The sequence below is a fragment of the Rhodnius prolixus genome, unplaced genomic scaffold (assembly GCF_049639745.1).
Source record: "Rhodnius prolixus isolate KJV_2025 unplaced genomic scaffold, Rpr scaffold_1, whole genome shotgun sequence".
In the NCBI taxonomy this organism is placed as follows: Eukaryota; Metazoa; Arthropoda; class Insecta; order Hemiptera; family Reduviidae; genus Rhodnius; species Rhodnius prolixus.
In genome coordinates, this window is record NW_027411581.1 from 35,980,292 (window position 1) to 36,005,674 (window position 25,383).

Below are 25,383 nucleotides of genomic sequence, written 5' to 3' on the forward strand. Positions count from 1 at the left end.
GATGTACATTGTTTAATTTGACAGCAGTAATCGGTTGTTTGATGTTTTTTTTGGCAAAAGACTCACTTGGAATGTACATACTAAACTTAAGAGACAGGAAACTAAAGCGACGTTACAAACTGCTCTCAAAATTATTCGACAAGCGTTCCCATCCTACTCTATACAATAAAGTGTTCATCTACAACACATTCTGTAACCTTTATGGACTTACGAAATAGAAGTGTGGGGCTCTACCAAGCGTTCTAATTATAACCAACTACAAACACACCAATCCAAAATTCTTTGCAGAATCACCATTTTACGTTTCTAACCAGACCATGATCTCAAAAGATTTCAATGTTCCTTTTGTACGCGACCTCATCACATTCGGTTCAAAAAATTTCACTTTTACTGCTTTGCCCACTTCATTACTGAGACCTACTCTTGGATCTACTCTAAAATTGATTTATCATTTTTTCTTAGTAAATTTGTAAATATCTCTCTCTCTTCTCATTCAGTCACTACTCCCACTCAGCGCTATTACTTAGCCAATTCCTCTCATCTCGCTCAGCTCAAGTTGTTCTCTATTCCTTATCTCACTCACTATCTTTCACCTGCATATCTCTCATTCCACATAGCTTGACAATATCTAGAGGGTTGTTAGTGGACAACTGCTACACACTTACGCTCATCTTCATCACATTTACTGGATGCTAATTTTGCAGTTGTAAGTTTTTCGATAAATAAATTAAAAAAAAAAATTATTTTCTATTTTTCAATTAAATTAGCAACATCATATCCAAAAATCTATATCCATCAACATCATATCCCTTTATTCCTGAGGGACCATTCTTGTTTCTCTGATAAAATGCATCATCTAGAGATTGTTACAACAGTTCTCCTAAGTCACGGAGAAATCTGGCTGGCCAAACCCGACGGAATAATCTAAACTTAACTTACATCCAATACTTATATTAGAGCATTATGTGTAGAATGCATTTCTTCACAGATTCAATAGTGTAACTTCAATCATAACACATCATTCAACATCCCATTACACCACAATAATGTAAAAAAATTAACACACAAACAAACAATAGACCAAATATAACAATAAGCTTACTAATGTATAATATTCACATAAAGAATAAAACTTGGAACACACTTTCACATCTTAAAAAGCCAACTGGACTAATGACATCTGTGCCAAAACGTGGATTACAAGAAATCTTTTACTCTTTTAACGTTCATAGTAGCGTCAGATAAGGTAAGGAAGTATTAAAAAACTGGTTATAGTTTTCACTCACTGAAAAGTCTGTTTAACTTGCAAGGTCGTCAAATAATCGTCAAGGGCTATTTTTATTGGCTCGAAATTTGATATCGTTTTACCTCTTTTAATCTTTCTTTTACCTCTAACATTTCCGTCACCATGTGGGCCCTCATTAACGACTTCCACATAGTGATCTGTTGTATCGAACAGGTAGTTGGACCAGAACTGAAAAGTAAAACTTATATTGAAAAATTGGAAATTTAAACTTTGTACTAAAGATTTCAGACCAAAATTCAAACCAAAATCTCGAAATGCCCAATAAACAGAGGCAAAGGTAGAGGGAAATAAGTGGGACATCTTGGATTGGCATTTTAATTGGTCCTGATATATAAGTAAATGGTTTGGCTTAATAATTTTTTTATAAATCTATAAGACCTGTGTTGTTACAAAAAATTACAGTCATAAAGGAGGATTTGCCCTATAATTTAAAGAAAATTTGGGAATTTTATCTTTTACAGAAAAAGAAAAAAAAATGGTTAAAGTTAGGTGTTTTTCAACGTTACTATTTTCGTACAGTTTTTGATTATCAACCCTTATACAACTGTCTTACCGGATAGTTTAAATATATATAAACAATTTTCCCTTACAAATAAAAAATAGTAATACGCGGATTCGAACTGGGGATCTTACTTACAAAACCACGCTCATGGCCACTAGACCAACACTCGCCCAATATTAAAACTGTCCGATAGGACAGTTGTATAAGGGTTGATCATCAAAAACTGCACGAAAAAGCGTAACGTTGAAAAACACCCAACTTTGACAATTGTTTTCTCTTTTTCTATAAAAGATAAAATTCCCAAATTTTTTTTAAATTATAGGGCAAACCCTCCTTTATAACTGTAATTTTTTTGCAACAACCCAGATCTAATAGGTTTCGAGAAAAAAGTTGCCAAAAATGAGCAAAAACGGCTTTTTCAAAAAATGTTGTGGGATGAATACCTAGATTGAGAATGTAATTGAAGAAAACTATATTATTTGCGATAAAGCCAGATAATTATTACCTATTACTATAAACGTTTGATTACTACATAAAATAACAATTACTTTAATCGAAGAATAAACTTAAACCGACGATTTTTATTTAAATTTTTTTTTTTTTTTATTATCCTTTTAATGAAATTTACACCTGTACCTACAGGTACAATAGGTAAATGCGATGAATATATGTGGATAGCGTGGCAGACGTGAATGGCGGTCAACCATTGATGGCCGCCGTTAGTCACCCAGTTGGTCACGGGGCCAACGGCGCCTCAGCCGTCTTCGAGGATTGGAGGGTAGCGTAGTTGTAGACAGGTTTGCAGCTAAAGGGTTGGGATGCAGTGAGAGTTTTTGGTGAAAATTTTTGTATCGAATTTTGGCAAGTTCGGAGATAAGTGGAATTTGGAGATCTGTATGTATAGTGTGGTTGCTTACATAGAATGGAGCGTCTAGTATGCGGCGGAGAATTTTGGATTGCAGTGTTTGTAGTCTATTGAGGTTGGATTTTTTAGCTGTACCGTAAAAATTAAAATAAATAAATAAAATAAACAAAATCATTAATGTAAGTTTTTTATAAAAAATGTTTTGAATTTTTTAGCCTCATAATTTTTTTATAATTTTTATAACGTTTTTCTTTTTAACCTGTAATTAATAGTTTGATTATTATAATTAACTACATATTACAGTCAATCTACAGTGCTACTTGAACATATATTTTGTAGGCGAAAATGGCCAGCATAAGGGTCTGTGACATCTAATAAATTCTAAAAAATAACTTATTAATGAAAATTAATGCAGTAGAATTACTTGACTATTAATGAAGTATTAATGAAATGTTGGATACTCGCTGATTTGTGTACCTTTTGGCGTTTAATCAACCCTTATACTTAACATTTTAAACTGTAAGTTTTTGTTAAGGAGATATGTATATATATTGACATATACAGTGTTCATTTTAAGATGGCTCAAATGTATTTCATGCTTAAACGGTTGAGCAAAAAATGGTAGTGTAAAAATTTGTTGCCTGTCACCTCTAGTTTCAGCATATGTGACCTGATTTTAGATTCCTGCCCGCATACGCGGCAGACGTGCGTCGAAATGTAAGGGTTCGCAGATGACCCCTCCCCCCATTTTCATACATAGTTTTAAGTATAAAAAGTTATGAAAGAAACCGGAAACTGCAGTTCGATATATTCAAAAATAAAGGTGCTAGAGGCCATTTTCATGAATGAGGTATCATTCGATTCTGAATTTCATGTAGATGTGCGTTTTGGGGATCAAAGTCGCTGTGCATCGAATGAGAGAGGAGTAAGCTCCTTGTATGTGAGGCACCTCAAAAATTATTATTACTAATAACTCTGTAAATCTTACACCCGATTTTGATAAAATTTAGTAGGATGAAAGGGTTAGGGCTCCCCTACGTAACATTAAAGCGACTTTCTGCTCTTATACCTATTAAGGAGAAGTACTAAACTCAACTCAACTGTGGCGCTACCCGTTTAAAGAACCCGTTTAAAACTTGAAAATACCACTTGAACAGGTATGAAACAACAAACTCCCCCAACGCTAATCTATTTTTAACTTAAAGAAACTTACTTCGGTACATTGAATCATAAACTTCTGCAAACTATATTCCAATTCAGCTTCTTCCACTATCTTTTGTATATCAGTGGTTAAATAATATAATCTCATTTTATACAGTTCGATCAACTTTAATTGAAGAATATTTTCGTCTGACTTCCTTTGTGCTAAAAAATATTAATAATAATGAAAATTACAATTACAGTAATGATGTAACCATAATCCTTAAAAAATAAACTAGCTCCTTTATCAGCATCCTACTGCTTCCCATCCTACTAACACTATAAGCTTTACACAACATCCCAACTTCACACACTACACATATATATATTTACTTTTTTTTTATGCCTAGAGAAATATATATTTCTGTAGGCGTAACAAAAAGTAAATATCTTCTATTTTAGGAGAAAAAGTTTCTAAATTTATCAATATATGCTGTAGCGGCCGCCAATTGCTTGAAGCCTCTGCTAAAAATGATAGCGAGCATGCTAGCCAACGGCGCCAGAGCTCTTTGAGCTGGCTTGCCTTCTGACGAACAATTGGTTATAACTGATCAAGGAGCTAGTGCGAGGTCAAAAATGTCTAATGTTTAAAAGAAAATTCTCGTCAGCGAATGAGCTTGAGAATAACTGATACTGTCAACAGTAAACAGTTAGAGTTATGAGAAATTTCAAGAATGGGTTTACAACCAACTACTTAGTCGTGGTCAGAAGTGGGTAGTTAATATTCTTCGGAGTTGATTCTAGTCCTTTCAGCGGAGCTTGAGAATAAAGAGAACGCCGCCTTCCGCTTCGCCTGTGTTTAGGAGTGTGATGGAGAGGACGGATAAGCCGAAGCAAGAAGAGGTATCAAATACACTGTCAGAGAAGACGTCAAGCAGCGTGACTGAAGAGAAGCGTGAATCCCCGGCAATCTCGCGGGTACTTGCAGGCGGTTTGATTGGTTCTCTCGAAGAGCGAGATATAGAGGATGCCTTGGTAAGAGTGGACAAGGAGTTAAATAGAATGAAGGATGTCATTACGAAGATGAATTTATGGAACGTAGCCTACGACAATCTACTCAGACAAAATATGTCTGAGGAGACTGTGTTAGTGGGCTATGCAGATGTCGCGGCGTTCATTGCTGCTCGTTCAATGCCTTTGTTAGAGCATACCACAATAGGATGGGTAAGGAGGCTCAAGAGGATTGCTTATATTGTCCAGGAGTGTGATGCCTACCACACCTTTTTTGTGTGTGAAAGGTGGGGTCGCCTCAGAAGAGATTTGGAGCAGATAATCGGGCGGGCGATGAACTCCTGAGATGCTGGTGGAGGAGATGTTCTCTTGCAGGACTAATTGGTTGTTAGGGGCTAGTTTTGCAAGAGATGTACTCGTCTCTAAAAAAAGAGACATGGAATACAGTATGAGCAGGGTCCCCTGAGCAGAGGCAGGATTGAAGCCTAGCCTGATGTAATGCTGAAATCCAAACTAGGCCTGGAAGTAGGGAGTTGTTTTAGGTTTTAGCCGGTAGGCCGCGGCACAATGTGCGTGAGTTGCATTTCACCCTCTTATGTTTTTATTATTGCCCCGTTCTCTACACAGTATACACATCAGACACCTGTACAACCCTCTACACTACTCTGTACATATGCAGACGACACAGCCATATTAGCTTCAAGTAAACATCCTACATCAGCTTCATACAAGTTACAGACACACTTACATAAAATAGAATCCTGGGCAAAGAAGTGGATGATTAAAATGAACCCATAGAAATGCCAGCATGCCACGTTTACTCTCCGGCGGGGCTCCTGTCCACCTGACCTCTTCAATCCTCTTCCTTCTACTGATCTGGTGCGATACCTTGGGCTCTACATAGACAAAAGACACACGTGGAACCCACTCACTAGACTTAAAAGACAAGCAATGACGAAACGTGCTAAACTGCTCTACAGACTACTTGGTCGACGCTCCAAATTACCCGTTGAACTCAAACGATTACTATACAATACTATCCTCAAACCTATGTGGACTTACAGACTAGAGCTGTGGGGTTCAGCCAAACCAACAAACGTACGGACTGTACAAACATTTCAATCAAAACTCCTCCGACAGATAGCTGACGCACCTTTCTGCATGACTAACCTCACCCTTCACACCGACCTCAACATTCCCTTCATAGAACAACACGCCAAGACGAAATATCAAAAATTCCATACTACTCTCTCTACTTGCTCAAATCCTCTTGTACACTCTCGCCTCCTTTGACATCCCTAACAATACTCCTCGACGACTGAATCGCCAGTGGCCCCGCGACTTCCTTACTGTCTGAAGAACTAAACGCCATTACTCTCCTACCTCTCCTCTCTCCCACTCAAATTCTCTTCACATCCCTCTCTCTCCTATAGAGAGTGATACCGTTGGGTAGCTTCTCTCCTCCTGCTCTTCCCGCACCAGTTCATCTTTTTTACATCCTATTTACTTATTGTATATATTTATACAGATTGTAAATTACTAAATCAATTTAAAAAAAAAAGAAAAAAAAAGTTTTTATTATTAATATTATTATTACTGAATCTGACTAGACCATCTTACCTGACACTGCAAAAATTCGCTCCCAGTGTCTTTCTCTCACAGATGGGCGACGTAGATAATTTAAAATTAGCTGAAGTAATTGATCACAATTTTGTACCGTTTTAGTAATTTTTGTACACACTTGGCGTTGTTTTAAAGATTCTGGCAACCTACTAATAGCTTCTTCAATTTCAGTTAACTCATTTTCGGCCTCCGCAATGTCGATCTTTTTCCATACGCATTCTCCATAATTTCTAAAAAATTCCTGGAAATAAAATCAATTTGTATATGTTATATACTCCCGCTAACACAATATATTGTCAAGATGTTCAAAGGGTTTGGAGAGTATTCGCCAAAAATGTACATCTTAACTCTTACTTTGGTGAAAACTGGAGCAGGGGGAAAAACTAAAACAAATAAAAGTAAAACTTCAGGCAGAAAATTATCTACAAAAAAACTCGTGTTGCAAGTTGTTTAAGACTAAGTAAGCCTATAAACTTGAAGATGAAGATGTGATGAAGAATTAAAGAAAATGAATTGAAGAATAATCTTCAAAAATGTTTTCACTTCAAACACCCACTCAAATCTCTTTCAAGGTTTATCACAATTTATTAAAATAAATAAAGCATACTTTCACTAGGTCTTAAAAATCGCAGCGAAAAGTTTCAAAGAAAAATTAACACCACAAACATAAGCTCACAGATGGAGAAAGGTAGGTTTTATTTAAAATTAGAAAAATAAAATGTTGTTAGAACACTAACAGGGCTTTCTCTTATTACAAAGCTCGATTTGCAACATTTCAACATTTCTTAAAGTGCTCAAAACAAATTTTCCAAAAATTTATTACCACTTACAGAATTGGCTTTCTTGTAGTAGCCCATTAAGTGTGAAGAAGTTATAATGTCTAGGATGCACGATGTGGAAAGACAGAAATATCTAGCTATTTATCAAGATAAGAGAGAAAAAAAAAATTAAAGGCTACTTACACGCAGTTTGAGTTTAATTTCCGACAGACGCGGAATATTCGAGCATTCTTCACATGCTACTTCTAACGTGGTATATTCGAGTTTGGGAAGTTGGAACACCTCGTTAGTGTAGTCTATCGCACGTTTAGCCAATTTAATATCAATGAACTGCTTAAGAAATTTCTGAAACAAATTTTATTTTACCAAAATTATTTTAAAATAACATAAAATATATAACGCCACATGTTCATAACCTTATATGAGAGTGACTGAGAAGCAATACTTAAGGTGTAAATTCAACGCACCCTATCGCAAACTTCGTAAATAAATACTTTCAGACTGACAAACATTCACGCTGAACAATGCAACCACGCTAATGAACACATTCAAGTTAATAAATAAAGTCACTCTTGTGATTCCTGCGGGTAGTCAATTTTTACAGTTCTGGCAATTTATTCATAACTAAGGCCTGTATACAATATACAATACAATGTATAATATAAGGCCTAAATCTAACTTGGCTCAAGCAAACCAGGCCAAGTCTAATAGTGCAAATTTGGCTGTTCCCACTGAGGTGAAATAGTTCTGAATGAAGAACTTCCCAAGATAGGGTTTGTGGCACTGGTGACTCCTCTCTCAATGAACTCTCATCTACATAGAGAATATAAACTGCAAATACGGCAATTTTCAATTCCCTTAGGAGGTGTGTGAGCAGGAAGGACTTAAATGTCACGCCATCTAAATTGTTCTTCTTACAAAATTTTATCAACATTGGGTGAAGATTTACAGTGTTACTATTTTTATTTTTTTTTTTGCGCATCAACAGCTGAGGTTATTAGCGCCCGGAGCTTTTTCCAGTGCACTGCCGGCCTCCGGACAGTGTTCTCTCGTTACAGACAACACTGTCCATCACCGGACAGTGAGCTGTAAGAAGCTCCAAGGAAGAGAAAATCTAAGGGCTAGCTGCTGGATTCGAACCCGGGACCTCCGCGTGGGAGTCCAGTATGCTAACCTCATAGCGAATCCCTTCCCTATTAGTTACTATTAATAATAGTTTAAGAGGGGGCTTTATTTACGTGAGGCAAACTTAAGCAAATAAAGCCTCAAAATCCTTAAAAGCCATTTCTGCAATGAATTTGGATTCGAATGACACTCCATTCATGAAAATCAGTTCACGCGTTGATGATTTGAAACGACTGCAATACTTTCCCTTAATAGGTGTAAGAGCATGTCACGTCGGGAAGCTTTAACCCCTTCATCCTGCCAAATTTTATCATAATCGGGCTAAAATTTACAGAGTTATTAACAATAATAATTGTGTAGGGGGCTCATATACAAGGGGCTAATTCCTCTCCCAGCGACGAGAACCCCCAAAGGCTCATCTATATATAATTTTCTGAATCGAATCACAGCTCATTCATGAAAATCGGTTCGCGCGTTTAGGCGTGTAGACGTTGTTTACATAATTTTTTTTTATTTTTAATAACTTTTTTTTTAATCTGTTATTAATAGTTTGATTATTATAGATTATTAGAAATAACAGTCAATCTAAGTTAAATGGTATGCTACTTGAACAAACATTTTGTAGATGAAAATGGCCAGCATAAGGGTCTGTGACATCTAATAAATTCTAAAAAATATTAATGAAAAGTTATTAAAATTTCTTAAATGATCTCAATGAAGTATTAATAAAATTGTAAGAATGGGGATGGCCGGGGAATAACACAATTAAGTAACCAACAGAAATAACCTTGTTTATTGAGAAGTTAGGGTAAACATAAAATAAATCAAACAATAAAAGGAAGTGATTATTCGCCTTGCTCTCCAAACGGGATGCCTGTTCGTCCAGCGCGTCTGGGTCACCTTCCGGTTTAGGGCGTCCGATGTAGCAAAAGGGCTCGTAGCAGTCAGTCTAGCAATACAACCTCGCCCTGGCTCTGGGCAGAACTGACTTCTCGCTGTATGTGCCGTGCCGACTCGGCCCCCACTCCAACTGCGCCCTACTCCTCGACCCTCTCGCGGTGCTACTCAATCCAGTGCCCCTGTGCCCCTCTTACACATATCCCCCACAAAAAAAAAGTGGGGTTCTGAGGAGCTCCACTTTTCTCACACTCTGTACTCTAGCAGCAGCTCCTGGCTGCCCGTACCTCTTCTTCTGCGCCTATGGGTTCTTTCAGCGGCTGCGGTCACTCTGGGTCGTGGCTTCCCCGCTGCTTCCGTGCTTCCTCTCACATTACTTTAGGTTCGGTATTTTAGGTCTCTTCTCACTATCGGATGTCTTCACTACTCCTTTGTCTGCAAGTTACTCAACGCGGTCTTTGCCTTGACCGACACTGCCCCTGGCGGAGCGGGCCTTTTTAAGGGTTGCTTCTTAAGCGTCGACTGACTACTGCCGTCTCTCTGCCTTCTCCGTCGGTCCGTTTTTCCTAGGCCTGTCAGGTTTTGAACCAATCTGGGAAAGGGTCACCGGAATAGTTAATCTATGACATACAGGTTAACACATTACCCTATACCCCAGATTTTCCTTACCACCACCACTCTCATGACGACTCGGCCGTCCCAGGCCGACCCCTCCTGCGTCTCGGGCGGACGTTAACACCGGGGCCAAGCGGACGCACTGGGGTGGTTTGTAACATGGAGTCCGGTCCCTCCGGCGTTCCCCTGGTTCCCCTGTTTCGGGTCTGCCTTCTCAATTCGTAGGACCCGTGGGGTACGCGGCTGGCCTCTGTTTGATCCCAGTCCCCTTCCTGGGGGGTCCAACTACTATCGCTGAGCTCGTCGCCGCTCCCCTGTGACGGTTCGGATTCCTGCTCCGATTCAGTTGTAGTATCATTTTCCCCCGCCCCCACTTGCTCATCCTCGCTGAGGCTTGATTCCTCTGATCCGCTGTTCCCTCTATCTCTCTCTATTTCCCCTCGATTTGCGCCCTGGTCCCGGGTTCCTGGGGCCACTTTTTCAAAGGCAGGCTTCAGCCGGTTTATGTGTACCACGCTATTTCCGCCCGAAGTTAGAGCAATGCCATAATCCACTGGGGAAGTTTGAGCTATAACGGTATGGGGCCCTGTCCACGGTCTTCTAAACTTCCGCGCATGTCCGGGGGGTACTGTCGGTTCATGCAAATAAACCTTCTCTCCCAATTTAAAACTTCGTTGTTTCTTGCCCTTACCATAGGTTTTCGCCCGGGCCTCCCGCGTATGTGTATTTTTCTCCCTAGCCTGGCTATACGCCTCACTAATCTTCTGTTCTAATCTTCGTGCAAACTCCTCCCGACCTCCATCGGGGTCTTCCGCCCGAAACCGGCACCCTAGGGGCAATTGGGGCTCCCTACCGTGCACTAGGAAGTAGGGGTGTACCCGGTAGAAGAATGGGGCGTGCTCCTGTAGGCGAGCAGGGTATACGGAATCCAACGATCCCAGTCTCTTCCGTCCCTGCGCACAATACAGGCCAGGGAATGGACCAAGGTTCGGTGCAGACGCTCCACCATTCCGTTCCCTTGGGGGTGGTATGCCGTCGTTTGTAACTTTTTAATTCCTAGGTTCTGACAGATTATCTTAAACATTTCGGACGTGAAGTTCCTCCCTTGGTCTGTAAGGACCCTGTCCGGAGCCCCGTGACGGAGCACTAGCTGCTCCACGAAGGCACGTGCGCACGCTTCTGCGGTCTGTTCCTTCATTGGCACCGCTTCCGCATAGCGGGAAAACCAGTCAATCATTGTCAGCACGTACCGGTTCCCGGCTTTGGTGGTGGGCAGCGGTCCTACAATGTCCAAGGACACTTGTTCGAAAGGCCGTGATACTTCGGCCACTTCGGCTAAAGGGACCTGCAATCCCGCAGGTGTCCTCTTCTCCTGGCACACTTGGCAGGCGCGCACGAAGTCTTTGATCTGGTCTTGCATCTGAGGCCAATAGAAGGTCGCCCGTATGCGCTGGCTGGTACGCTTCACCCCTGGGTGGCCTGACCATGGTGTACTGTGACATAGGGTCATCACCTTGTCCCTTTTTTCAACGGGTACTAGGACTCTCCACCTAGACTGGTTCCCCTCCCGAGTTCTCAAGTAGAGGTCTCTGCTTTTTCCACTGCAGCTTGAGATGACATTACTTGACACCACCGGTCGCGCTCCTGCGCCCGCCTCCACTCGTTTTCTGGTTCCCCGGGGATGACGTTTACGACTCTGGTCGCCCGACTGAGCGCATCGGCGTTGCTATGCTTCGTTCCCGGCCGATGCACTACTTCGTACGTAAACTCCGCCAGCCTCAAGGACCACCGTGTCAACCGAGCGGAAGGGTCTCTTAAGTGCAGCATCCATCTCAACGCTGAATGGTCTGTAATTAGGGTAAACATAAAATAAATCAAACAATAAAAGGAAAAGTGATTATTCGCCTTGCTCTCCAAACGGGATGCCTGTTCGTCCAGCGCGTCTGGGTCACCTTCCGGTTTAGGGCGTCCGATGTAGCAAAAGGGCTCGTAGCAGTCAGTCTAGCAATACAACCTCGCCCTGGCTCTGGGCAGAACTGACTTCTCGCTGTATGTGCCGTGCCGACTTGGCCCCCACTCCAACTGCGCCCTACTCCTCGACCCTCTCGCGGTGCTACTCAATCCAGTGCCCCTGTGCCCCTCTTACAAAATGTTGGGTACTTGCTGATTAGTGTAACTTTTGGCGTGTAATCAACCCTTATACTTAACTTTTTAAACCGTAAGTTTTTGTTAAGGAGTTTTTGTTAGTTTAATTGCATGCATTTAATTTTGATCATTTTTCTGAATGCGAGTGATTATTATCAACTTTTGCGAAATTTATAAAACTTGAAAAGCCATTCTTTACATTTAACCGTATTTCTTCAAATTCAATAATCTAGAGATATACACCTTTGCAACTTAAGAGAAAAACTATCAGTACTTTACATGCTGAGTGCATAAGAAAAATTAACTACTTACCTCCTGAAGTTCCATAACCTCATTCCAATCCATTTGTTCACTTAAGGGGCCTTCCAAATAGTACCTGCGCTCGCATTCCAAACAATCACGTTCAAATTCATTTACTAGACGTACTACCTTGGCTTTTAGTACTTCATAAGCATTTTGGATGAAGCTAGAAAATAAAATATCTGGTATGAAACAACAAAACATGAGATTTGGAACATTTGCTTCACCTTAAAATGTTTACTTTCTCTCGCTCCTTAAGATATGGATTTTGTCAAATGTTTGAAACCTATTTATCCATTATTATCACAATTTATTTCGGTTTAATACGTCAAAATTTTAATTAACTAAGCTCTATATTAGATACAAACAAAATAGTTGAATGAGTAGTTGTACAAAGTGAAATATTGACATTATGTAAGCATTATAAAGCTAGGTACACTGAAGCAGCCTAATCAAGCATATTTACAAGATCATTGAAACTGACAATAGTTGGTTGGGTTTTCAATAAAATAATTGCTTGCACAAATGTCTTACTTTGAGTTTAATGTATTTACTTATTTTAATTCCATATTATATCTATATAATTTCGATAAGTTTTAGCTTATCTTAAATTTAATTACTAATGACTTTAAAGCTATTAAACTTCATATATGGTATCATAACTCAGGGTGACCAGAGTTATATGCTCCACCCACTTTTTTTTTAACGGCGGGAAATTTTTAGTCTAGTTTATTTTCAGTGATTGTTTATAACGTTCCATTTGAATAAATCGAAGTTGGATGCTGTATCTCGAGATATAGGGGGTTCTAAAAAATGGGTCAATCACTGAAAATAAACTAGACTAAAAATGATTAAATACGTGTTTTTTATTTTTTCGAAATTTCCCGCCGTTAAAAAATAAAGTGCGTGGAGCATATAACTCTGGTCACCCTGTATAACAAAATTATAATTTATATGTAGTGTGTAAGTTATTTCATGAACAAATCTAAATATTGGTTTTCAAAAATAAAGGAAATGTATTTTTATAGAAATTATTATGAAGTTTATTTTCCATTTAATAACAAAAAAGAGATAATCAATTTCAGTACGTTAGGCTGGAAACAGTGGAGCGGCGCGCAAAGCGGCGATGATAGCGAAGAGCAAAGCGGCAAAAACAAAAACTAGAAATAGATAGAGTTGCTCTATCTTCGCTTTGCTCGCCACTATGCGCGGTCCCATATGTTAACTTGTGTTTGATTTCGCCACTTCGCTCTTCGCTATCATCGCCGCTTTGCTCGCCGCTCCACTATGTTTCCAGCCTTAGTGATAAACTTCAGTGATAGCCTCAAAATTGAGAGCAAAAAAAATCTCTGCAAACAATATTTTTCATCTGATATTGTCCACATTTATTTATTTTAATTACTGGCGTGGCCATTTCAGTTTCGTCTGAGAAAATTACGCGTTACAAAAATGAGAATTAGCGTGCTCTTTGGCAAATTCCAAACGAAGGCGCTGATTTTATTTACTAATATAGGGCTTCTTCCTTGGAACTCGCCCATGATATCCCCGTTTATTTAGACAGTTCCTAATGGTCTGGAGGGTAACATTAATATTATAGCCACTACGGATCATACCAGCAAGGCACTGGTTTGGGGTTCTAGTTCAACAGACCTCACCAGTGCCCGTACATGATTTGACTCAAGTCAAACGACCAGAACAGTACCGATTTTTCACAGAACCCACCTCTTGAAATCTTTTTACAATAGATCGTACACTAGAGAACCCCAAGTTGACCATTTCTCCTATTCTTCTATAAGTATGTCCCGTATATCTTAAATTTACAATAAGTTTGCGGATTTCATTAGACACTTTCCTTTTGTAAGATTTTAATTTAAAAATAGCACATACAATAAATGGGGAAGTTTCATACAAAATACTAACACTATAAAACAGATAAATCTGAGACAATCTTCCATCATTATTTCGATTTATTCAACTGTAAGCAGACTTTTTTAGTTTAGATATTCTGGTTTATTTTTGTTAATTATGAATTATTTTTTTCAGTTAGTTTCTATTAATATTTCACGTATATACATATGTATGAACAAACTAAATTAATTTGTGTTTTAAATAACACATACTTTATTGTTGATGTACCACAATTAACACGATTTTAAATACTTCGAAAAATTCTCTTATGGATGTATGTGGATGACTTTTTTTACTGAGTGTATAGAAGACCTCAAAGTTCCCCTGTGAAAAACTTTCAACGCGGAAAATCCGAATCATACGAGCTTACTAGACAAAGATATAATTGTCTAAGCAAGTTCAAAGACGTCATAAACTGAGCCCAAATTGTTTTTAAGAGTAAAATATGATAGACAACTAAATAAATTACAATTTAAGGTAAAAAGGCTAGACACAGATGTTTTTGTACTTCAAAATTACGGCCAAAAATTTCCCTAATAATAGGATAGTTTTAACAAATATCTCATTAAACACTGCTCATAAAATATATATATATATAAAATAAAAATAAAAAAAAAAAAGGTTGGCAAGATTATTGTATAAATCCATAAATTCTTTTTACTTTTTGTAGTAGTCACACATATGCTCACTATATTTAGTAGGATCGTTCACGGTTATACTGTACACACTTTTTTTAAAAAATATGATTCGATTGCAATGCTAATCGTAAACCTTAATATATTATAAATAAATATAAAATAAATGGTTATACAATACTCACTAGGTTCGGAATCTAGCAGACGTGACTGCTCTATCCCACAAGCTGGTCATTATATCGCATAATTTCTTTAAAGAAGTCACGTTCTGTAATAACAATATGATAATAAATTAACCTTTAAAACTAAAGAAAAAATATATAGGTCTACTTTGCTTGTATCTATTTGTTTGCAGATGAAGCCGAATTAATCTCTGGAATTGTTTGACCTCATTTCGGTGCCTCGCAATAACACGACCTCACAGAGCAAAAGAGTACGCTGAGACCGCTACAAAAGGATCAACCAGAGTGCCAGTTCAACGCGCCACCAATTTGAGGCAGCCTGATCATCATTTTTACCTTTTCGTAGTACTAGCAAATCTGAATAGTTCAGCAAAAAATAAATTTTGTAAAGCCTAATTACGATTCACTATTTTTAAACTAAAATATCTTTTTGCATAGTAGACGGTAATTGATTTTTTGTCAACATAATAGTTTTATTTGATAATTATTAGGCCGATAATGACACTTCATCCTTTACAATATAACTGGGCCAAGCGATATTTTTCGCTATTTTGCGGTAATCAGCTTTACATTAAACTTCTATTTTAATATTGTGCCTGATTAAGCCCAAAATCTAAATATTTGTTGAAGTTAACCACTTCAATGGGTAGAAATTTAAATAGAAGTCCAAACTATGAATTGTGGTGCAAGGAGCTTAGGCTGGCCCCCCCAACCCATTGTTTTCAAATGAGTAAGTTGCAAAAATGTGAAAACTCCCTTTTCATCGTAAGTGGTGGTTCATTTTATAACAGAACAATCACTTGAATTTATCAGAAGAGTTGGGCAAACGTCGACCCTACGAGCTTTTTCTTATCGCGGTCCTTCGTGAGAGATTGTCCAAAATCTTTTAGGCACCATTCCTGGTAGAATAAGACATCCCTTACCCGTCTGTAAATTTTAAAGTGCTCATTTGAGGCTCAGCCTCTTCAGCATTTCCTAATATTGTTGGACCATGGACCCACCGACATTGCTAGGGTTATACCTCCTTCCCTGAAATTCGTAAACGAATACAGTGCAGTGAGCACTACCAAAGAATGATCTCGATTTTACCATTTTCTCGAGCTGCAGCTACAGCTCTAAATAATTTTTTTAATTATGCTCAAAAATCTTTGGAACCAATGGCCTAAATACTTTTTTTGTTGTAGTATTTAAGGCGTAATAACATCTGAGGTTATTGACATCCTGACCTTAATTCAGTTTACTGCCGGCGCCCGGATAGTGTGCTGTAAGAAGCTTCTAGGAAGAGAAAAATCTAAGGGCCAGAAGCTGGATTCGAACTCCGAATTGGAATCCAGAATTCGCTAACCACTCAGCTAATCCCCTCCCTTACTCTCTGAAATGTAAATTTAGTGTCAGTGTGCAATATCAACGCTATATTTATAAAAACAATTCATTTAACTAAATAAAAGAAAAAAACACCAAGACTTTCTTATAATAATGAATAGACTAACAACAGGTACAACCTCAAAATGCTTACAAATAAGTTTTGCGTTTCTATAGTTTTGATCTTCACACGGCACTTCCAAAACTCATAGCGAACATCTTTAGATAGATTTTGTATCTCGGTTATTGCCGCCAAGATTGTTTGTAAAGATCCTATAGTTATAATCTGAATTTTTACAGATATTAAAGAATTCTGAAACAAAATTGCAAAAACAACAAAAGAGTTTAATTTGTTATTATGGGGATCCGCTAGAAAGCGGTAGTTGTCGCAGACGCAAGGAAAAAGAGTAAAAAGGTTGGCATTAAATGATGTAAGAACAGAAAGTAATGTAAGTTGAATTGTTTACATTACGAAATTAAGGGAGTATGCAAGTGATCTGTTAATTTTAAAGTATTTCCACATAGACAAGATTCAACTGACAGTCAATTCTGTGACAAATTAAAGCGATTATCGCCAAATCAGTTACTAACTGACAGACGGATGTGTCTTCAAAGATGAACAGAAAATAAAGGAACTGGTGAAGGGTTGGCAATCGCAAACATACAAGAAGAACGTTGCGCCCTACGCTATGCAAGGTCAAATGTAATGAAAATGCAGCGAACAAATCAACGGAACTTTAAAAGGCGCCAGAAGCGAAATCAAATAAAATAGGAGATCTAATGGCCATCATGTGTTATTACACAACCAACCGCGACATCCCAAATAAAGTAGGTCATTTGTTATGGAATCCCCAAACGAAAGGAACACTGGGTGTAAAGTTGGACCCTCAAATTCATCCGATTAACTTGATCCTGCTGAAACGATTACAACAGCAGAATGTGAAGGGTTAACGGTAAGGTATATGATAGATAACAGCAAACATTTTATTATAATGATAGGAATCAGAAAGCATTAAATTGCAATCCTTAAATGAGAACAGCAAAAACAATCAATTAATAATGTAAACGTGGCGAGCCTCACACATAGCACAAAATAAATCTTCGGTTTGGGGCGCCACACAAGAAACCATGGATGGAAAATGTAGCGGCTGACCTAGTGATCAAAACTAGAACGAGCAAGCCTTGAGAATGAGGATGAGAACTCTACGCAGAATGAAGTATTCAGTATACAAGGATAATATCTAAATGGGATCCACCAGAGGAGGTATTTATAGGAGATATTGGAAAAAATATATTATGAAGAATAAGTAGTTAAGTTTTTAGAATGAATTGTTAGTTTGAAACTCAGTCTGTGTATCCTTGATTGGAAATTTTTTAATGAAATACAAGTCAAATGTTCAAAGAAAAGAAAATATAAGTTGGCCTTCTACCAATTTGTATATTTTAATTAAAGGGAGTCAAATGATCTGTTATTTTAAGGAATTTTGCTAAAAGCTAATACTTGGAAAATATATACTTTCCCCCCTCCGAGGAGCATCAATGTCTATGGTCACTAGAGCTGGGATAGTACCTATTGACCTATCGGGATGCCTCACACATTTCTTGCAATATACATTTTTTTTTTTTTTTTTTTTTTTTTTTTTTTAATGATTTAAGGCGCGTCAACATCTAAGGTTATTGGCACCCGGAGCTTTTTTCAGTGCACTGCCGGCCTCCGGACATTGTTCTCTCGTTACAGACAACACTGTCCATCACCGGACAGTGAGCTGTAAGAAGCTCCTAGGAAGAAAAAATCTAAGGGTCAGCAGCTGGATTCGAACCCAGGACCTCCGCGTGGGAGTCCAGTACGCTAAACGCATAGCTAATCCCTTCCCTAATATACACTATTAATATTTTTTTTATTAATGAGATGCGTCTAGTAGTTTCTTAAGGCAGCATGCTACGGCCAATAAAATCACGTAACTTTAAGAGCATAAACATTCTTATTACCTTAATGATCTTATAATATTTTGAAAGTACTCTTTCTACATCGGAATGCAAAGTATGCAAATGTTTCAACCTCAAGTACTCCAAGGTTGACCAAGATATCTCGTTTATTGAAGTAAGGTCCAATCTACACATAAATAAATAAATCAGAAGTGACATATTAAAAAAAAGTTAAAAAATGGTAAATTCAATGGAATAGTATTTTAATCTTTAAATGGAAATTTTTCAACCATTTTGATCTATTGATCTTGCAACATATACTTACATATGTACTACAATCCTTAATATAAACGCAGTGTCCTTGAATGAGTGTATCCAGAAGAGACAAACACGACGAGAGGTCATGAAAGCAAGAATGCTGCTTACTGAGGCTATAAAAATACAAAGTACTGCATGTGTTGTAATCAGTTTAAGATGAGTAGATGTAAACAATAGGTAGCAGCCATAAGTAGAAGGTGTGTTAGTATACATACTTTCAAAAAATAAAGAATTGTGATTTCTTCAGTAGTCCTTAAACTAAGTTTAGAGGTCAACCTATAAACCATCTATCACAAAATAATTTAGAAGTGGAAGAAAGAATTGTACATTAAGCTTAACTTTTGTGGATGAACTAATACCGTGTTTGTTTAGATATAAACTAGTACGAGGGTCGTTTGAAAAGTCCGTGCAAAGTCAGAGAGATAGCACTACTGGCGCGTAAAGAGGTTATGTTTAGTTAGTAGCATCTCTTGGAAGAACACACACCAAGTTTCAGCCAGATCGGTCTATTTCTTTGTGTTTGGCATTCGTTTGAATCGAGGAAGTCGAGTGATTTTCAAAAAATGGACGAAAAAGAATTTCGTGTGTTGATTAAACACTACTTTATGAAAGGCAAAACGCCTCAGGAGACTAAAGAGAAGCTTGATAAACATTATGGTGACTCTGCACCTTCGATTAGAACAGTTTATAAGTGGTTTCAAAATTTTCGGAGTGGCCATATGGGCACAAGTGACGCTGAACGTTCTGGACGCCCTGTAGAGGTTACTAATCCAGAAATCATTGATAAAATCCATGATATGGTGATGGATGACAGAAGAGTGAAGGTGCGTGAGATTGCTAGTGCTATGGGCATCTCGAATGAACGGGTACATAATGTTTTGCATCAACATTTGGACATGACAAAGCTATCCGCAAGATGGGTGCCGCGATTGCTCACCCTTGACCATAAACGAAATCGTGTGAAGTGTTGCAAGGACGGTTTGCAGCTGTTCCAGAAAAATCCGCAGGACTTTAAGCGTCGTTTCGTCACTGTGGATGAAACATGGATACATCACTACACTCCTGAGACCAAAGAACAATCTAAACAATGGGTTACCAAGGGGGAATCTGCGCCAAAAAAAGGCGAAGACCGTTCCTTCGGCCGGAAAGATTATGGCGACTGTCTTTTGGGATTCGCAAGGAATAATCCTCATCGACTATCTGGAAAAGGGTAAAACTATTACAGGTGCATATTATTCATCGTTATTGGACCGTTTGAAAACCGAGCTGCAAGAAAAACGCCCACGATTGGCCCACAAAATGTCCTTTTCCATCACGACAACGCACCAGCTCACACCTCAACAGTTGTGGTCGCAAAATTAATGGAAATAGGGTTCCAACTCGTTTCACATCCCCCCCTATTCTCCAGACTTGGCTCCCTCGGACTACTATTTGTTCCCCAATATGAAGAAATGGCTGGCGGGAAAAAGATTTTATTCAAACGAGGAGATGATTGCAGAAACGAATGGCTATTTTTCAGACTTGGACAAATCCTATTATTCGGAAGGGATCAACAAACTAGAGCAGCGTTGGACGAAGTGTATAAGCCTAAAAGGAGACTATGTTGAAAAATAAAAAAGGTTTACCCCAAAAAATTAAGTAGTTTTTATTTTTGCACGGACTATTCAAACGACCCTCGTACAAGCGAACCAATGTGAATTAGTTAGTTTAATTTATGTTTATTTTTAGATTAATTTAATTTAATAAGTGTAAAGTTAAAAGTAAAGTGAAGTAATGCCTATTTTTTCAGGCGGGTTTTACATCCAATAACTGATTAGTGTCGCGGGAGGCAGATAGCAAACAAGGCCTAGGAATCGAACGCAGTATTACAACAAATGTTGCTTTGTGGACCTCGCCTCTAACCGCTCGAATATCGTCGCGCCTTAGTTTAATATGTGCATAATTTAATTTGAGAAATTAAATAATCGTCGGTTATCGATAAGTCATTTTTACTTTCTTTGGTATTAATAAGAAAGATAGAATTGGAATCGTTCGGATCACCAATTTGATTCTTCAAATAACCGTTAAGTTCCGCTAGAAAGTGGGTTTATATATAAATTAGTCTTACACGTTGGCTCTCACAGCAGGTATACGAGGGTCGTTTGAAAAGTCCGTGCAAAAATAAAAACTACTTAATTTTATGGGGTAAACCTTTTTTATTTTTCAACATAGTCTCCTTTTAGGCTTATACTCTTCGTCCAACGCTGCTCTAGTTTGTTGATCCCTTCCGAATAATAGGGTTTGTCCAAGTCTGAAAAATAGCCATTCGTTTCTGCAATCACCTCCTCGTTTGAATAAAATCTTTTTCCCGCCAGCCATTTCTTCATATTGGGGAATAAATAGTAGTCCGAGGGAGCCAAGTCTGGAGAATAGGGGGGATGTGAAACGAGTTGGAACCCTATTTCCATTAATTTTGCGACCACAACTGCTGAGGTGTGAGCTGGTGCGTTGTCGTGATGGAAAAGGACTTTTTTGTGGGCCAATCGTGGGCGTTTTTCTTGCAGCTCGGTTTTCAAACGGTCCAATAACGATGAATAATATGCACCTGTAATAGTTTTACCCTTTTCCAGATAGTCGATGAGGATTATTCCTTGCGAATCCCAAAAGACAGTCGCCATAATCTTTCCGGCCGAAGGAACGGTCTTCGCCTTTTTTGGCGCAGATTCCCCCTTGGTAACCCATTGTTTAGATTGTTCTTTGGTCTCAGGAGTGTAGTGATGTATCCATGTTTCATCCACAGTGACGAAACGACGCTTGAAGTCCTGCGGATTCTTCTGGAACAGCTGCAAACCGTCCTTGCAACACTTCACACGATCTGAAAATCACACGACTTCCTCGATTCAAACGAATGCCAAACACAAAGAAATAGACCGATCTGGCTGAAACTTGGTGTGTGTTCTTCCAAGAGATGCTACTAACTAAACATAACCTCGATACGCGCCAGTAGTGCTATCTCTCTGACTTTGCACGGACTTTTCAAACGACCCTCGTATATCCATCACTAACTCAAAAAATAGTAATCGCCGGAAGTTAGAATTCAATATTCCGCTTAGAAGTCAATAGAGGACGTTTCAATAATGTTTCAGCATTATTAGAATTAAATTCATCTCTTTGGTAAAGATAAATTGGGTATAGATATATAAAATCTTACCTGACACAACCCTCAAATTTTGAACTACCATATTGTTCTATAAGCAAAAATGAACGATCTATTTCGTCAATTTGAGTTAAAGATACCATGAATGTTGGTTTACTTTGTTTGTATCTCGATTCTTGCTCCTTCACTACCTGCAATACTTCAGAAAATCTGAAAAAAAAAAATATATTTTGCTAACGTTCACAAATTTTTCTTGCTCTAAATTCTAAAAGATAAAACATCAATTTTATTCAAATTTTGATAGTTAAATATGATGAAACAAAATAGAAACATTTAGTTATAATCAATTTTAATGGTATTCAAAATTAATTAATTGTATAACGTGACCAGACAATATCCAATCTACTTCTGAGCATACTATCTGTTCAATTTGTATTTTTATATGAAATTGAGAAAGCCTTTTTAATATTTTTATCTGTTTTTCTGCAATCTTTCTCTTCATTTTAGTGCTGGATATCTCTTAATTCTATGCGCGGACAACTTGTTTTACTCAGAGTTACTGGGAATTTTTTAGAAACGGTGGTAAGTCGCACCAATAGTGAATTCATCAAATACCCCCGCAATCACCAATCTCTTTTTTTTTTACATCACCAAATATGACCCAAGATTTTTTATAAGATAAGTAATGAACGGTATTCTCAATCATACCATATTTTCAATCAGCCTCAACGTTTTTCTTACAATTCCCGCGAATATTCAATACGTTTTTTTGTTAAACAAACTTTATTGCTATTGTATTATTATTATTATTATAATTTGTTAATTTATTTTGCAACTGTAGTTAATATACGATACAATAAGCAAAAGAGATGAAAGATAAAAACATAGCGCAATACACGCATATATGTATATGCACATTCATACATAAACGTTCACATGCATGTGCAACCTGAGACATGAGTGGAGTGAACGACGACCATCCAGTGATGAAGCTGTATCCCAGCGAATTGCTGCTTTGGCAGCGCGTCTGCACTCTTCGTGATGTCTCCCTCAAACTAGGCTATTGTTCTCTCACCCTTGCACACTCACACATGCACACTTTCTCTCTTGCACCCACACCAGGTAGAGGATGGTTAAATAATAAATGGGCCCAATTAATAGATTGAATGAACAAAACTTTATTCCCTAACTAAAAGATTCTCAAATATAACAGAAATGCTTTATCTTCTCTTTTGTCAACCTACCAGAACTCATTATTCATTATTTACAATATCATCAACATATACATAAGACAGTAGCATTAATGCACATAGAGGTTACCCCGCTAACCGGACCGTGTGAGTGAGGTACTGACACACAGAGAGACCAGCTCACCTTTACTTTCTAATTTAGCTCTCGGCTTGCGACTGCACTAGACTGAGGCTGCCCTAGTCTTTCCAGTCACTCACTCACAGGCCGGCACCCCCACTACCGCTCTTATCGCGGAAACTCTGTTTACGTTTATTAGTACTCCTCAGTTCACCTTTATACCCCCTCATACTTCGCTATATTTTTCTTCTATTTTTAACCCTTTACAAAGCCGTCAGATTATTGTATTAAAATTTATTTTTTAAAAGTTTTTTTTTCCTTTGTTATTGACCTTTTGAGCTAGCAAATCAGCCATTTTTTAAAAGTTTTCAAAATTTTTATTGCTTTATTTTGCGTATGGGTTATAAAATGCTGTGAGGACCTCATTTGAAAGTCTAGTAGTGAATGACTCCTCAATAATTACCGGGTCGAATAATCCGTCTTATTTTTTAAGGATCAATAAAATACTTCAAATTGGAAAAGTTTCATTTTAGTCCCTCCTTAGATAATTTTATTCTATTTATTTTTTTTAAGAAACTAGGATTAAAACTCTATGGAAAGCCAATGGTTTGGGCTCCTACTACGATCTCACATTACTGTTACACGACAGATACTCACCTGACTTATCGGACAATGATATTGATAATATGTCTATACAATATCTCATCTACAATACTAAGTAATATGCTAAGTAAAGTAATTGGCTAAATTCTATTATATCAAGGACCAATCAAGAATCTACGCTAGGAATCTGAGAAAAGTGATATTGCAAATCTAAAACAGCAAAGCAACACTTTTAACTGCCAACATGCGAATGATGAACTCGTAAGAGAATTCAAGGATCGAGAAGAAACAATTATTTTTAATTTGCCTGAGATTAATAGAGAAGATAATGAAGAAATGAAAAGTAATGACAAAAATCAAGTTGAAACGATAGTTAGAGCCGCTGTGGTAAGTGAGTCTACTGCAGTGGTTCTCAACCTTTTTTTACTCGTGGCCCTCCAAAAAAATATATTTGCACGCGTGGCCCCCTTCCCACTAGTAAAAAAATGCATTTATTTTATTATATTTTATACAATATACATATAAAAAAAATGTGCAGAATAAAAAATTATATCTTATTCTATAAAATTTCTCTTAAAGAAGAAGAAGTTTTATTTAGTGAGATCCTTGCGCCTGATGTAAACTGGCCAATTTTCTTATAGCTGGCTCCAAGTTGTCAGTGACAGACGAAGGTCTCCTCTTTTGTCAATATCAAGTCGATTTCGTTCTTTTGTTAATAAATAAACCACTCCACTAAATGCAGATTCTACCAGGTAAGAACTGGGAAATGCTGTAAAAAATAAATTTGCTTTTTCCCAAAGCAAGGGAAACTTACTAGCAATTTCATTACAAATCCAGAAATTTTGTTTATTAGATTTATATTTAGCTTGAGCTGTAATATCGCATTGAAGCTCAATAAGTGTTTCTTGTATATCTGTATCAACTTCAGCAGCATCTACTCCAAATGGATCTAGTAAACCAGTTTGGCACATCCATTTCTATCAAATCATTAAATCGGTATTGCATACCATAATGTAGTTGTTTCAAATGCTCAACATATACTATAATGCCATCATCTTTCAACTCTGCATTAAGAGTAGCTAATGATGGAAACTGTATCAGAACGTCGTCCAACTTTGTGCCAAAATAGTTGGAGTTTTCGAAGAAAAGCAGTAATAGATTCATTCGAAGAAATAAGACTGCTGTTTCTTCTGTGCAACTCCTTATTTAATAAATTTAATTTTTCGAATATATCTGAAAAATAAAATATATCACATTTAACAGCAATAATTTCTTGTCCAATCGATTTATCTCGTAAAAATGATAAAATGCTATCCCAAAGTGTAACAAAACGTCGCTGGCAATTTCCTTTCGATAATCGTCTAACTTCTGTATGCATTACTAAGCGCTGAAAATCTTCAAAGATGTTGAAACAGGCGATATTGAAGTGCATTTGATTTTATGTAGTTTTCTGATTTTATTACAATAGCTAGTGCAACATGCAAACGTCCTTCCAATTTTTTTGAAACTAAATGTTGGCGATGAAGTACGCAGTAAATACAAAACACTTCAGGAATAGCACTTTTTAAATGATCAATAAATCCTCTGTATTTACCCACCGTAGCTGCAGCACCATCCTTGGCACAAGCAATAATATTTTTTAAAGGAACATTATTTTCTATAAAATATTTTTTGACTACTTTAAATATTGTTTCGCC

At 37.6% G+C, this 25,383-nt stretch overlaps 1 protein-coding gene and 1 long non-coding RNA gene across 11 annotated transcripts in view; both read right to left on the minus strand.

Moving 5' to 3' along the window:
- Positions 1-25,383, minus strand: part of LOC141448125 (dynein axonemal heavy chain 10-like) — a 269,181-nt gene that overhangs the window by 134,829 nt on the left and 108,969 nt on the right. For all 10 annotated transcript variants that reach the window (XM_074116245.1, XM_074116251.1, XM_074116250.1 and 7 more), the window contains 9 exons: positions 21,830-21,985; positions 18,385-18,508; positions 16,550-16,708; positions 15,037-15,119; positions 12,321-12,474; positions 7,410-7,571; positions 6,445-6,688; positions 3,887-4,038; positions 1,287-1,474 (listed from right to left, as the gene is read on the minus strand). In XM_074116245.1, coding sequence (XP_073972346.1) covers positions 1,287-1,474; positions 3,887-4,038; positions 6,445-6,688; positions 7,410-7,571; positions 12,321-12,474; positions 15,037-15,119; positions 16,550-16,708; positions 18,385-18,508; positions 21,830-21,985 — 1,422 coding nt within the window. The remainder of the gene's footprint in view (positions 1-1,286; positions 1,475-3,886; positions 4,039-6,444; positions 6,689-7,409; positions 7,572-12,320; positions 12,475-15,036; positions 15,120-16,549; positions 16,709-18,384; positions 18,509-21,829; positions 21,986-25,383) is intronic.
- On the minus strand, positions 9,122-12,308 carry LOC141448312 (uncharacterized). Its single transcript, XR_012454950.1, has 2 exons — positions 11,769-12,308; positions 9,122-9,840 (listed from the first exon to the last, which is right to left on the minus strand). It is a non-coding gene; the product is annotated as an uncharacterized lncRNA (long non-coding RNA).